Below are 16221 nucleotides of genomic sequence, written 5' to 3' on the forward strand. Positions count from 1 at the left end.
TTTGGCCAAGTGTGGTAAGATGCTGGATAAGTGAATAAAGCCTTTAAATGAAAATTAAATTATGGTTATTTATAAAGCATTGCTTTAAGACTGGTAAGAAGCAAGCTTACACTTCTGCTGACTGTCAGACTTGGCTTGGTCTGAAAGTATGCAAAATATGTAAGGAAAATAATTTCAAAATTATCTAAATTTCAAATCCCATGGTGATAGTTAATTGAAGTGGAAGTTTAAGTATGTTGGTGCCTGTTTCAGTCGGATATTTCTTTGTAATCTAGATACTGATTTCATAGAATTCCTACAGTGCAGAAGGAGGCCATTCAGCCCATCAAGTCTGCACCGACTGCTCCAACATCTTAACCAGGCCCACCTGGCACCTTATCCCCGTAACTCCATGGATTTATCCCACTAATTCCCTAACCTACACATCTTTGGACACCAAGGGGCAATTCAGAATGGCCAATCCATCTAACCTGCAAATCTTTTTTTAATTTATTAGTGTCACAAGTAGGCTTACATTAACACTGCAATGAAGTTACTATAAAAATCCCCTAGTTGCCACACTCCGGCACCTTTTTGGGTACACTCAGGGAGAATTTAGCCTGGCCAATTCAACTAACTAGCATGGCTTTGGACTGTGTGAGGAAACCGGAGCACCCGGAGGAAACCCACGCAGACACGGGGAGAACGTGCAGCCTCAACACAGACAGTGACCCAAGCTGGGAATCGAGCCTGGGTCACTGGCACTGTGAGGCAGCAGTGTTAACCATTGTGCCACTGTGCTGCCTTTGGAGTGTGGGAGGAAACCGGAGCACCTGAAGGAAACCCACGCAGACATGGAGAGAATGTGCAAACTCCACACAGACAGCCACCCAAGGCTAGAATTGAACCCGGGTCCCTGGCGCTGCGAGGCAGCAGTGCTAACCACTGTACCACCATGCCATGTCCGATTTGTGCCATAACACACCATTAGTAATAAACCTTTAGTTATTAGGCAATGTAATGTAAACCTAATCTTCTCTAGGGATCAGTATTCACAGTTTTAACACAGTAAAGCAAAGTATAAAGTATAATTCAGGATACACAACAGGCATAAATCCTCTCCTTCAGCTCTTGGGCCTGTTATGTTGGAGTGTTCTGATCTTCCCATTTACAAACCTCATTGCAGTGTTTATTATATAGTGAGCCAGTGTCAGATCTATGCACTTGGTTGTGGTATGCTGGTAGATTGCAAACAAATCCAGTTCAACGTTGGCCAGTTCCTCTGTACAGCTTCTGACTCTACAGCTCTATGCATAAGATATACTTACATGTTGACGCCATCATAAATGGGCGCAATAATACCATTTCATAGAAACCCTACAGTACAGAAAGAGGCCATTCGGCCCATCGAGTCTGCACTGACCACAATCCCACCCAGGCCCTACCCCCATATTCCTACACATTTTACCCACTAATCCCTCTAATCTACGCACCCCAGGGCACTAAGGGGCAATTTTAGCATGGCCAATCAACCTAACCCGCACATCCTTGGACTGTGGGAGGAAACTGGAGCACCCGGAGGAAACCCACGCAGACACGAGGAGAATGTGCAAACTCCACACAGACAGTGACCCAAGCCGGGAATCGAACCCAGGTCCCTGGAGCTGTGAAGCAGCAGTGCTAACCACTGTGCTACCGTGCCGCCCTTGTGTAAAGTTTGTGTAAAGTTCTCTGGTAGACTGGTAGCTAAAGTATGTACATTGCAGATGTAAAAGAATATTGTTAGTAAACTGGCTCTCCATTAAGCAAATCAATTTGGATGATCAATCTGATTCCCAGATCGCACAATCATAGTCATACTGAGGGATTAAACTTGCTTTCTGCTTCAGGTCAGACAGATCGTGGGGCCCCCACGATACTTGGGGGAGGGGGGTGCGGTGTGTGGCGCTGGGTCGAGGCTGGCTGCAACAGCAGAGGTCTGACAAATCTCTCTCTCAGGCCTCTGCTGTTGGAATTGCACATGTGCAGCCACAGAGGAATACACTTGCGCAGCTGCTTCCTCTGAAACTACAGCAAGCTGGCTGGTGATTTATGCCCCGCCCACCCCATCTGGGGCTGGAATGGGTCTAGCCCATTTTTCATTGTCTACGTCCATAAGATTCAGAGCAAAGACTCACCCAAAAGACAGATCTGAAACTCTCCCGTGTTCACACGAGCTGGACACTTAGAATTTTTCTCATAAAATCGCCCCCAACATGGCCCAGCAGCGGCCTGTTTTTTGCCTTTGCAGGGGTGAGCAAGTTCTTAAAAGTCTCATACACTTTTTGATTTGATTTATTATTGTCACACAGTGAAAAGTATTGTTTCTTGCGCGCTATACAAACAAAACATACCGTTCAAAGAGAAAGAAACGAGAGAGTGCAGAATGTAGTGTTACAGTCATAGCTAGGGTGAAGAGAAAGATCAGCTTAATGCAAGGTAAGTCCATTCAGATGTCTGACAGCAGCAGGGAAGAAGCTGTTCTTGAGTTGGTTGGTACGTGACCTCAGACTTTTGTATCTTTTTCCACGGAAGAAGGTGAAAGAACTCCATCAAAAATATTGCCCTTTTCCTTTCCCCCATTGCCTGATTAATGAGTGAATTGTCAGGATTTTCGAGAATATTATAAGCAGCGAATAACATTTCCACATAAGGATTGAAAGACCTCCCGGTCATGGCTATATATTCTCCCAGTTACCCAATAATACCTGCTTGAAACAGCCATCTTTGAAGCTCAGTCCAATAATGCGTACAAAGGATCTTTTCTCGAAAACCAGATTTTTCAGCCTATTTCTCACCAAAATATCTCACAGGTTGCTCTGATGGGTTGCTGGAAGCTTCTCCATCCTAAATTCCACCTCGTCACCAGACTGTGATATCTCTGGAGGTCAAAAACACTGTAGACCCCATGCTGCACAGTAACCAAGTGAAAACTGGTTTAAGCCGGTTTGGTTTATGTACACACATACACAAATGGCCACAGGGGTGGTATTATAGGGCTTACTGAGCAAATTCAGCATTATTGAAGGACTGGAGTAGACCTTCTGTCCCACTTATTTGGCAGGGAAATGATATATGATGAGAAAGTTGAAATAAAACTAAAAAAACAGGTTGGAAACAGGTTTAGTGACGATGTAATGTTATTAGATTAGTGTATCTTTTGAAGGTGAAATGCAATGTTAGACTAAGTAGCTGTATTGGCAGAAAGAATAGCAGTTTATTGCTAAAAAGACGTGAAATGATTTACCAATAGTGTCTGTCAGGCTGTATCATGTTTGTTGTAATGATCTCATCAAGTCTTTCATTCATACAGGGAAAATAAGACCTTGTCTAATCCAGTAATGTCCTTGCTATTGTAAGGTGCCACTGCAAATGAGCCACGTTAAACAATGTTGCCCTGCTTGCTCTGTTCGGGTTTTTTGTACTTCCCCTGAAAACCATATGCTGCTCTGTAACCTGTTCCACATTTCTGTCGGAGCAGTGCTTAGTGCTGCCTCAAGGGAAAGACATGTACCCTTAGGACTTCAAAAGCGATTCATGAATACCTGCTTTCAGGGTATGGCATAGAATCCTAGAATCCCTACAGTGCAGAAGAAGGCCATTCAGCCCATCTGGTCTGCAATGACTTTCCGACAGATCATCCCACTCAGGCCCTATCCCCCTAGCCCCACGTATTTTCCCCACTAATCCCCCTAACCTACACATCTTTGGACACTAAGGAGCAATTTAGCATGACCAATCCACCAAACCTGCACATCTTTGGGCCATGGGAGGAAACCGAAGCACCCGGAGGAAACCCACGCAGATATGGGAGAATGTGCAAACTCCACACAGATGTGACCCAAGGCTTCAATCTAACCCGGGTCCCTGGTGCTGTGAGGCAGCCATGCTAACCACTGTGCCACCATGCTGCCCTACCCATGTTGTTATTAGGCTTAGATAACAATGATCTTCTTCCCACCTCTGATATTTCCAGGACCCTGATTTGATTTTTTATTGTCACATGTTTTGGGATGCAGTGAAAAGTATTGTTTCTTGTGCGCTATACAGACAAAACATACCGTTCATAGAGTACATAGGGGAGAAGGAAAGAAGAGGGTGCAGAATATAGTGTTACAGTCATAGCCGAGGTGTAGAAAAGCATAGAAACATAGAAAGTAGTTTCAGGAGTAGGCCATTTGGCCCTTTGAGCCTGCATCACCATTCAATGTAATCATGGCACATCATGCACTTTCAGAATCGCACTCCTGCTTTCTCTCCATACCCCTTGATCCCTTTGGACACATGGGCCATGTCCAACACTCTCTTGAACATATCGAACGAACTGGCCCCAACAGCTTTCTGTGGTAGAGAACTCCACAGGTTCACAACTCTCTGAGCGAAGAAGTTCTTCTTCATCTCAGTTCAGAATGGCTTACCCCTTATTCTTGGAACAAGAGTAGAAGATAGAATGAGAGGGTATGCTGGGGACAGCTCGCAAGAAGTCACTCTGTTCCAGTGCCATCTTGAAATGTCCCTTAAATTGATGCATATGACTATTTCAATCCTCAAAAGAAATTATTGAAGTGCAAATGGACATTTCAGTGAATTACATTGTGCTTAACTTGGTTGCACCACTTGTCCAGTGAATGTAAGGGGGGAGGATGCCAAGGATTTGCTGATTCTTAGGTTAATCTATCCTTTATTGATAAATTGGATACTGCCACTCTGCTATATGACACCATTCACATCTAATTATCAGCTCAAGTGGCCACAGAGGCACAGTGGATAGCACTGCTGCCTCACAGCGCCAGGGACCCAGGTTCAATTCCCGGCCTTGGGTCACTGTCTGTGTGGAGTTCGCACATTCTCCCCGTGTCTGCGTGGGTTTCCTCCGGGTGCTCCGGTTTCCTCCCACAGTCCAAAGATGTGCGGGCTAGGTGGATTGGCCTTGCTAAATTGTTCCTTAGTGTCAGGAGGACTGGCTAGAGTAAATGCATGGGGTTAGAGGGATAAGGGCTGGGTGGGATTGTGGTTGGTGCAGACTCGATGGGCCGAATGGCCTCCTTCTGCACTGTAGGGTTTCTATGATTCTATGAACTTGCTTAAAGTGAGCAGTTCTCCAAAGGTCATACTGTACTTGTGGAAAAGCCTGTATTTTGGTCATATTTATGAAAAGAGGAATGAAATTTTGAGCATTTGTTCAATGTGCATCATAATTGACTCCTGATTTTTATTTATTAATTGCAGATTGACCTGGAGCCAGAAGGGAGAGTCTATGTTGTCATCGATCTATCAGGGTCATCAAGTGAAGGTAACGTCTCATTAAACAATTAGTCCCGGCATAGCATCTCCTTTGTTGTATTTGACTTCGCTGCTCCAGTATTCTTTAGCTTTCCTTTTGCACTGTCGTTGTTAACCTTTTCCCCTAAGGACAGTGTATTATTCCGAGAGCTTTCAGCATCATGTTTTCCTCAAATCTCAAACAAAATAACTGGAACATAATAACACGCCACAGACTTATTATTTCACGGAGCTTTCCATGCTCAAGGTGTTTAAAGCTGTTCTGATGCAATGAAGATCATTTAGGGTCAACTATCAGATCAATGACTGCTTCATATCCAACCCCCTTGTCTTTATTTTTAACCTTTCACCATTTGTAGTCAAATCCTTTACCCTTAAAAGTCTACAAGAGTATGAGGGGCATGGACAGAGTGGATAGTCAGAAGCTTTTTCCCAGGGTGGCAGAGTGAATTGCTAGGGGGCACAGGTTTAAGGTGTGAGGAGCAAGGTTTGAAGGAGATGTACAAGGCATGTTTTTTACACAGAGGGTGGTGGGTGCCTGGAACTCACTGCTGGGGGAGGTAGTGGAAACAGATACAATAGTGACTTTTAAGCGGCCTCTAGACAAATACATGAATAGGATGGAAATAGAGGGATATGGTTCCTGAAAGGGTAGGGGGTTTTAGTTCACACGGGCAGCATGGTCGGTGCAGAATTGGAGGACTGAAGGGCCTGTTCCTGTGCTGTAATGTTCTTTGTTCTATCAGATCTCCAAGTGAATGGTCCTCGAGGTTGGAAGTAAAGGATCTGAATTTTATAAGGATTTAATTATTTACACTGTATGGTGCAACTAATGCTGAGCATTGTTGGAACTGTGTTTGGGCCTGGTGCACCCTCTTAATTTATCTGCGCTATATATAAATTATTCTGCGGAAACCTTTGACCTCGCCCGCGGCTGGGATTCCCCGGTGATGCCACAGTGAATGGAGTTTTGGCTGAGCGCCAAGTTCTCCATTCTCACTGATACTAGGGCGGGCATGGGCCAGATCAAAGGACTCCACCCATAGTTAACCAAAGTGGGGTTACACTTTATATGGGCAGCTTTCTAAGTTTTTTTAGATTGTATTAGTAATATTCTTGAATTACTCGTGGATGTCTTACAGTGCTTGCTTTCAATCCAGGAATGTCGTGTGCTGCTTTATTTGCAATTAATTGAAAGTATTTGTGGAGGGGTAAAAATGAGAACATGCTGCATTGCAGATAAAATGAAGTTTGGATATGTGAGGGATTAAATCCAAGATCACACATATACAGGATGTGCGCTTTATCACTGGGCTATACCCTGAAGGCTTTGCACTGCCTCTGGAGAGTGAATCTTCTAAAATATGCTAAAGCCACATTAAGCAGTAGCAATGTGGTGCAGATAATACACAAGGGTATTTTTAGCATATGCCTGCAGGATTATTGTCAGTCGTCAGTACATTTGTACCTTACACTGCGTATTTTTAAAAATGAAAATTTCTGTATTTCTCTTGTGCTTTTTGAAGCATTAATGGATCTTACATTTGTGTCCTCGTGGGACAACACTACCTCGACAAGGGAATAGGATGGTTTGCAATAGCTCACGTTATTCATATCATCACTGGGAATTGGATCTGCTTCGAGGTTGGGATGTTATAATACGCTGACTGGAAAGATTTGAGTTTTGGAAGCATGACCTGCAACAGGCACTGTGGAAAGTAGTAAAAAAAATGTTCAAATTGATTGTAATAAAACACCTAAAAGTCCTGTGGCACTGCCTGGCTAGTACAACGGGGCAGTAATAAAACTCTTTACAAGGTAGAAATCTGCTGTTGGCACATTCATTACAGTGAGCTGAAAGGAGCAGGATTTCATTTCTCCCACATATAATCTGCCTTTTATCTTGCGATCCGCTGTATCTCCCTCTAAGCCAACCATTTTCCCTTCCTCCTCACTGCCGTGCTCTGAGTCCCCTCCTTGAGACCCTGATCTTTTCTGACTCCTGGAGTCCATCCTCTGGCCTGTCCCTGGCTGGGGCCTTTCCCGCTGTTGGTTTTGCGATCCGTCAGCTGGGCAGTCTGACTGGCTGCTCGGTGTAAAGCAGGTGAGAGGATAATAATGAGCCCACTCCTGGAATTAGGCTTTCGCCTGATATTGGCGTTCCTGGGATTTGTGGGTTGCGCAAATACTGGGGCCAGAAACTCCAACTCGTCAAATCAGCTCGTGAAGCAAAAAGAATTCCGAATAAAAGCTTTTAAAATTGTACCGAAATTGTGCACAGAGGCCAGGCGGGACACGCGGTGCTGAGGGTTGTGAGAAGAAGTGCAGAAGAAGGCCATTCGGCCCATCGAGTCTGCACCGACCACAATCCCACCCAGGCCCTATCCCTGCAACCCCACATATTTACTCTGCTAATTCCCCCTGACACTAGGGTTAATTTATCATGGCCAAACCACCTAACCCGCACGTCTTTCGGACTGTGGGAGGAAACAGGAGCATCCCGGAGGAAACCCACGTAGACACGGGGAGAATGCGCAGCCTCCACACAGACTGTGACCCGAGGCCGGAATTGAACCCGGGTCCCTGGCGCTGTGAGGCAGCAGTGCTAACCACCGTGCCATCGTACTGCCCTTTGTGCGACCGTGCCGTCCTTAAGTTGGGGGATGATGACCCATAGATCCCAGGAACACCAATTTCAGGCGAATGCTGATAACGAGGCTAATTCCAGGAGTGGGCTCATTATTATTCTCTCACCTGCTTTCCACCGAGCAGCCAGTCAGACCGCCCAGTCTGATAAAGAAAATAAGACACTTCTATGGTTATTTTGACAGCAGTTTGAAATGACAACCATTGCACCAATGACAGGTTTCTGAGGAATCCAATACGCTTGGCTGCTCTGGCTGGTATATTCCAATCACGGTACAAACAGTGAAAACCATTCCTGCGCTCTTCTCTGTTTGAAACCATGGACACTGACAGTAGTTCATTAAGTTGGAAGAAAATAAAAAAAGAGTCTGCTGTTTGAAATGGGCCATTTGAATTGAATTTAGATAAAATCTGGATCGGAATATGTCAGAGTTAGGGCACGGTGGCACAGTGGTTAGCGCTGCTGCCTCACTGCGCCAGGGACCCGGGTTCAATTCCGGCCTGGGGTCACTGTCTGTGTGGAGTCTGCACATTCTCCCCATGTCGACGTGGGTTTCCTCTGAAAGCTCCAGTTTCCTCCCACTGTCCAAAGATGTGGGGTTAGGTGGATTGGCCATGATAAATTGCCCCTTACTGTCAGGGGGATTAGCAGGGTAAATATAAAAAGGTTATGGGAATAGGGCCTGGGTAGGATTGTGCTCGGTGCAGACTCAACGGGCCGAATGGCCTCCTTCTGCACTGTAGGGATTCTATGATTTTATGGTAAGTATATTGGTGATATCGAGTGTTAGAATGTAACCTGTGTCCTGGGTTTTATTTAATCATCGTTGCAAGGCTATGGTATCGTAATAGTTTGTGGTATATATTGAACCCTTATTTTGCCTGTTTCACAGGCATAAAATAGGCACTGTGAGATCTAATTTTGGAAGCCAACATCCTACGGACACCTGATAGACATTCGATGTAAAATTGGATAGGCTTTTTCATCAGGTTGCTCCAGTTTTGCCTGTTTTTTTATTTGTTTATGGAATATGAGCGTTGCTGGCATGGCATCTCTAACTGCCAATAGGAAGCTGGTGGTGAGCTGCCTTCTTGAACCGGTGTAGGCTGTTATACAGATACAGCAAGTAATTAGGAAAGCTAATAGAATGTCATTGTTTATTGAGAGGGAACTTGATCATAAAAGTAGGGAGGTTATGCTTCAGTTGTAGAGGGCATTGGTGAGACCACATCTGGAGTATTGTGTATAGTATTGGCCTCCCTATTTAAGGAAAGATGTAAATGCATTAGAAACAGTTCAGAGAAGGTTTGCCAGACTAATTCCACGAATGGGCGGGTTGTCTTATGAGGGAAGGTTGGGAGAGGTTAGTTTTGCATCCGCTAGACTTGATCGAAACCCTTCAGCTCCTGAGGGGTATTGACAGGGTGGATGCGGAAAGGATGTCTCCTCTTGTGGGAGAATCTAGAACTAAGAGTCACTGTTAAAAACGAAGGGGTCACTCAGGAGATGTTTTTTCTCAGAGAGAGTTGTGAGTCTCTCGAACTTTCTTGCTCAAAACGCAGTGATAGATAGCTTCTTGATTGACAAAGAGTGAAAGGTTATCGGTAGGCAGGAATGTGGGGTTGAAGTTACAAGCAGATCAGCCATGATATAATTGGATGGTGGAGCAGGCTCGAGAGGCTGAATGGACTACTCCTGATTCTAATTTTATGTTCATACACATGTACATATGTAACTGCTGCAGTCCATATGGCGTAGGTACAGCCACACTACTTTTAACAAGGGAGTTCCAGGATTTGGACCCAGTGACAGTGAAGGAACGGTGATGTGGTTTCAAGTCAGGATTGTGTGTGGCTTGGAGGTGTATTTGCAGGTGGTTGTTTTGATAGGTCCCTGCTGCTCCTGTTCTTCTAGATGGTAGAGGTCATGGATTTGGTCATTGTTGTTGAAGGAGACTTGGCCATTTTCAGCAGTACATCTTTTCGATGTACTCGCTGCCGCCATTGGGCGCCAGTGATAGAGAAATTAAATGTCTAAGGTGATGGGTGGGGTGCTAATCAAGTGGGCTGCCTTATCCTGGTTGGTCACGAGCTTCTTGAGTGTTGTTGAAGCTACACTCATCCAGGCAAGTGGAGAGCATTTCATCACACTTCTGACTTCTACCTTGCAGATAGTGGATAGACTTTGGGGAGTTTGGAGGTGAATTACTTGCCACATAATTCCCAGTCTGACCTGCTCTTGTCGCCACAGTATTTATGCAGCTGGTCCATTCTCATTTGCTGTCAATGGTAACACCCAGGATAAGTTTAAAGTTCACTTATTAGTGTCACAAGTAGGCTTACATCAACACTGCACCAAAGTTACTGTGAAAATCCCCTAGTCGCTCCGACGCCTGTTCGGGTACACTGAGGGAGAATTTAGCATGGCCAATGCATCTAACCAGCACGTCTTTCGGACTGTGGGAGGAAACAGGAGCACCCGGAGGCAACGCAAGCAGGTACAGGGAGAACGTGCAGACTCTGCACAGACAGTGACCCAAGCCGGGAATAGAAACCCAGGTCCCCGGCACTGAGGCAGCAGTGCTAATCACTGTGCCACTGTGCCACCCCAATGATGGGGGCACTCAGTGATGGTAATGCTGTCAAGGGCGGGTGGTGAGTTTCGCTGTCCTATTGGAGATGGTCATTACCTGGTACCTATGCGGTGTGAATGTTATTTGCCACTTAGCAGCCCAAGCCTGAATGTTGTTCAGCTCTTGTTGCATACAGGCACACTCTGCTTCAGTATCTGAGAAGTTACAAATGGTACTGAACGCTGTTCAATCATCAGCAAACATTCCCACCAATGATGTAGGGCAAGTTATTCATGAGGCAGTTGAAGATGGTTGGGCCTCAGATTCTCAAGAACTCCTGCCATGATGTACTGGGGCTGAGATGATTGGTCTCCAACAACCACAGCCATCTTCCTTTGTGCGAGTTATAACTTCCAACCAACTGAAGAATCTTCCTTCTGGTGCCTTTATGTCTGGGGCTGTCACTTGTCACTTAATCCGGCATTAGGTCTCTTATATACGTAAACTAGACAGCCGAATAGCTGTTTTCAGCTCCTTTATAAAATTGGTCTGCACAGAATGGACTAGGTGTTGGGCATGCCCTGCTCCAGACCACTCTGTCTAAGCAGCAGCTGCCAACTAAGGACTAGTTTTTAAAATTCCACTCATATTGCCATGGAGCCCGGAGTTCCCCTCTGACTCCACAGTACTTATGCTTTCCCCCACTCCCACAATCCGTCAAATCGCCATTCCCTGTGATCTCCGACTCCCCAGCTCAGTAATTTTCAACATCCCCCAATGACCTCTGACTTCCCTATCACCATGAACGCAACATCTCCATCATGATCTCTGATCCTTATCTCGATCCCTACCTCTTCATGCTTTCCAACCCAACCTCTGGCCTCCCCTGATTCTTGAGTCTGCATCCTGATCTCTGACACTCCCATGATCCTAAACATCCCCATCCTGATCTCTGAAGATCACAGGGAGGTTAGAGATCAGGATGGGGATGTTTAGGATCATGGGAGTGTCAGAGATCAGGATGCAGTGATCTTTAACCCCTTATCCCCATGCCTGACACCTCCATCCTGATCTCTGACCTTCCTGTGATATCTGACACCTCCATCCCAGATCTTTGATCATCCCGGGATCTCTGACCTGCTCATCCCAATATCTGACCTCCCACCAATCTCTAACTCCCATCTCGATCTCTGACTTCCCATCTATCCCCAACACCCCTCCTTCCTGATGTCTGACTTCACATCGATCTCCAAGCCCCCACCCCATCCTGGTCTTTAACCTCCCTCGGAACACCCCATCCCAATCTCTGACCTCTTGGGGATCTGTGACCCCCATCCCAATCTCTGACCTCTTGGGGATCTGTGACCCCCTTCCCAATCTCTGACCTCTTGGTGATCTGTGACTTCCATACCGACCTCTGACCTCTTGATGATCTGTGACTTCCATACCGACCTCTGAGCTCTTGGAGATCTCTGACCCCCATCCCAATCTCTGACCTCTTGGGGATCTCTGACCTCCATCCTAATCTCTGACCTCCATCCCAATCTCTGACCTCCATCCCAATCTCTGACCTCTTCATGATCTCTGACCTCCATCCCAATCTCTGACCTCTTGGTGATCTCTGACCTCCATGCCGCTCTCTGAGCTCTTGGGGATCTCTGACCTCCATCCCAATCTCTGACCTCTTGGCGATCTCTGACCTCCATCCCAATCTCTGACCTCTTGGGGATCTCTGACCTCCATCCTACTCTCTGACCTTTTGGCGATCTCTGACCTCCATCCCAATCTCTGACCTCTTGGCGATCTCTGACCTCCATCCCAATCTCTGACCTCTTGGCGATCTCTGACCTCCATCCCAATCTCTGACCTCTTGGCGATCTCTGACCTCCATCCCAATCTCTGACCTCTTGGGGATCTCTGACCTCCATTCCAATCTCTGATCTCTTGATTATCTCTGACCTCCATTCCAATCTCTGATCTCTTGATTATCTCTGACCTCCATGCCGATCTCTGAGCTCTTGGGGATCTCTGACCTCCATCCCAATCTCTGACCTCTTGGTGATATCTGACCTCCATCCTGATCTCTGACCTCTTGGGGGCCCCTGACACCCCCTATCCGATCCCTGACCGCCCTGGGTTCTCTAACGCCATCCAGATCTCTGACCTTCCTATGATCTCCAGTGTCTCATCCCGATCTCTGACCCCCTTGCGATCTCTGACCCTCGCCCCAAACCTGTTCTCTAAATCCCTCTGCACTTTCATCTCCATCCCCTCTACCCCCATGAACCTGACACCCACATCCCAATCTCAGACTCCTCTTGCCACTCGCCTGATATCAGTTCTCAGACTGCTTTTCTGTCCAACAGGCCTGCAGCCTGTCAATCATCTTGGCGGTCAGACAGGAAACCTGGGGGCGGAATTCTCCTGCAGTGGAGGCAGCTCGCCGTCGGCTGCTCGCGGGATCTTCCAGTCCCGCCAAAGTCGATGGTGATGTACATTACTCGCCTATGACCTCCCTCTCATTCAGGAACCTGCAGCGGGGTCAACTTTAGTGGGAAACAGAAGATCCCGTTGGTGGGAAGGGCTGGAGGATTTCCCCCACTGAGCAACAGTTAAATCTTCCAGGTTGCCCAGAAAATCCTCTGGATTTTCCACGTGCGAATTCTCCCCATCCCCATATCTTCACATGTAAATATCAGGGCCAGTGTCTCAGGTTATCTAAGTGAATACACCTGAGATTAAAATGCAACAACATCAAGTTAAAATGTAAGAATGAGAGACAGAGGCTGGGATTTTACTGGAATCGGGGCGGGCGAGGCTCGCAGGACGGAAATCTCCCTTGGTCTCAGGCGAGATTTTACGATCTCGCCTGAGCAAAGTCCTAAAATCCCATCCAGAGAGAGAAGTGAAATTCCAAATGGAAGTCTTGATTGAGCCTACGTCGTGCTGTTACTGATAGTCCAGTTGTGATATTTTGTTACAGAGATCTTTATCAGATTAACATGTCCACATGGATCCGTAGTGCATGTGAACACCAGCGCAATCTCATTTATTTTGTTATTGTGCATTCCCTGGAAAAGATCCAATGCTGTAATTTACTCCAAAATAAGATGCATTTGTCAGAGAGGCTGAGAAAAGATTGCAGGCTGATGAGACAGTGAAGTGGAAGAAAACATGTTTAAAAATTGCTTTTTATATTCAAAATATTGAAAAGACATGAAGAATGTTCCAAGATCCCTTCAGAACATGTTTCCCATCTGAACACCGCTGATTTTCATCCCTGTAACTACTGTAATTACAGTTGACACAAATTGCAAAGGCATTGTTAAAACTCTCAGACGTCTTAATTAAATTGCTGTTATCATTTGCAGAACGTATGGCAGCGGGTTGAAGCTAAGCAGCAAAGGAATAGCAGGGATGAAGAGGTTCAGGCAAAAATACTTGGGGAACAGTACTTGATTCCCTGCTTAGTGTCAGCTTAATACCCTTCTAATTATTATAAACTGGAAATTTGGAGCTACAGCCCCAGCCAGGCAATTCCAGTGAGGTGAATGATGCTGTTTGCACTCTCGAGGGCCTTATCAAATTGCGTTATTACTTTTAGCGATGTCTTTATATTGCCTGACCTCTGACTCCTTCTATCCCATTTAAATTTTTATCTCCCGAGGTATAGGTAGTCAGAACCCTGCCGTTGACCCTGTAATCCGCATTCAAATTTGTCCGACCTCGCACTTATCAGGGTTAAACTCCATCTGCCATTTATCAGCCCAGCTCTGCATCCTATCAATGTCTCTTTGCAGCCTACAAGTATGTGGGGTTACGGGGATAGGACCTGGGTGAGATTGTTGTCGGTGCAGGCTCAATGGGCCAAATGGCCTCCTTCTGCACTGTAGGGATTCTATGAATGGGCTAAGCATATTTAAATGCTACTTCAAAATGCAGATCGGCCTTGCGTCCTTTCTGGGTGCCATCTGGATTATGCCAGTCGCAAGAGACCCTGGGTGATTGCACAATTTTTGGCGCCAAGTACAAAACCGATTCTTAGGCCCGTACACAATCTTCCAGGATCAGTGTGATCTGTGCCAGATGCGGCGAGGCTGGAAAAGCAGCCCTCCCTGGGTCTGTGAAATAGGCTGTGGAATATTCTGCTTAATTTTTGATGTATTTGCAACACATTATTCTCCATCTGAATGGAAGGCAGAACATCTTCATTCTGACGGATTAATACATGACTAAAATAACACGAAGAAATCTGGTAAAAAGTTGAATGTTCATCTGATAATGTCCCAGAGCAGGACTTACAAATTTAGATCATCAGATCTAAATTATTCAAATGTACTTGAAATATTCTCGGCAGGAGAAAGACAGATCATTTTTAAATTTAAATTTTCAATTTACTATGCGAGGGTGATCTTTAGTTGGTTGCAGTTACAATTGGCAGTAAAATAGTTGTCGATAAAATGATCAAATATGTACATGGGGGATTTTGAAAGCATCTTCTATCCCGATTGATGATATATCCTGAACACATATTGAGTTCTGGATGATGGAATTGATATTAAAAGTTATTTAATTCAGGGTTCAGAATTCTCAGAAACTAAGGGCAGAATTTAAACCCCGCTGCTACGCCCAGGAGTGGTTCTGGAGGGGTGTCAGATGGGAGCCACAGAATCTGGAAGGCATCTTTTTGGCAAACCAAATAAACTAAATCAAATAAACTGAAGGACAAAGTAAAAAGGGGCGGCCCCTTAAAAAGAGGGGGAACCGTCCCAAACAAAATAGACCAAAGTGTAAAGGAAACGTAGAACATCAAATTAAAACGTGATTTAAAAAGTCAACAATATACCCCAGCCCCTGCGGGGCCCAATGGGCACAGAAGGCCTCGATGGTTCCCGTGGACTCCGCATGCTCCCTCTCCAGGGACACCCAGCCGCGAATATAGCCGTGATAAAGGGGCAGACAGTCGGGTCAGCTGACCCCCTCGGTTGCCCGCAAAATGATTTTTCCACACTCTGCCCCAACCTAGTCACCACACTCCAGCACCTGTTCGGGTAACTGTGAATGAACTAAGCATGGCCAATGCACCAAACCAGCACATCTTTTGGACTGTGGGAGGAAACCGGAGCGGCCGGAGGAAACCCACGCAGACACGGGGAGAACGTGCAGACTCCGCACAGACAGTCACCCAAGTTGGAAATTAAACCTGCGTCCCTGGCGCTGTGAGGTAGCAGTGCTAACCACTGTGCCACCATGCCCAGAATCTGGAAGGAAGGCAGGAGACAGAATTCCTATTGCCTTCCCAATTCCCTCTCATTAAGTCAGAGTGAGAAAGGCATTGCCTTCCTTCGAGGCCAATTGTGGCCTTTAAGTGGCTAATTAAGGGCCACATCCTGCCTTCACTGGTGATGTGGGAGCTGTACACAACATGAGGAGGCCATCCAATTGTGATTGACTGCTTCTCTGCAGATGTGGGGTCGGATTGGGGTGGGGAGAGTGCGGAAGGTTGCGGGGGAGAGGGGGTGGTGTGTGTACATGTCTGTTGAAGCCCTGCTGTTCAGGGACCTTGTGATCCACAGAGTCTGATCCACACAGTGCGCTCCGCTGGAGGCAAGAGCTGTCCTCATTGAAAAGACCCCTCTGCACCATTTGCAATGATTCCACCCATCCCGTCACCAGGGCCTGACTGGGCCCGATGAATCCA

General features: G+C 46.2%; 1 protein-coding gene across 1 annotated transcript in view; it reads left to right on the forward strand.

Annotated features, from left to right (window-relative positions):
- The window catches only part of LOC144504419 (protein kinase C epsilon type), a 571367-nt gene that overhangs the window by 149205 nt on the left and 405941 nt on the right, over nt 1-16221 (forward strand). The window contains exon 2 of the mRNA XM_078229681.1: nt 5248-5311. Within this exon, the coding sequence (XP_078085807.1) occupies nt 5248-5311 (64 nt within the window). The remainder of the gene's footprint in view (nt 1-5247; nt 5312-16221) is intronic.

Source organism: Mustelus asterias, chromosome 15 (genome assembly GCF_964213995.1).
Source record: "Mustelus asterias chromosome 15, sMusAst1.hap1.1, whole genome shotgun sequence".
NCBI lineage: Eukaryota > Metazoa > Chordata > Chondrichthyes > Carcharhiniformes > Triakidae > Mustelus > Mustelus asterias.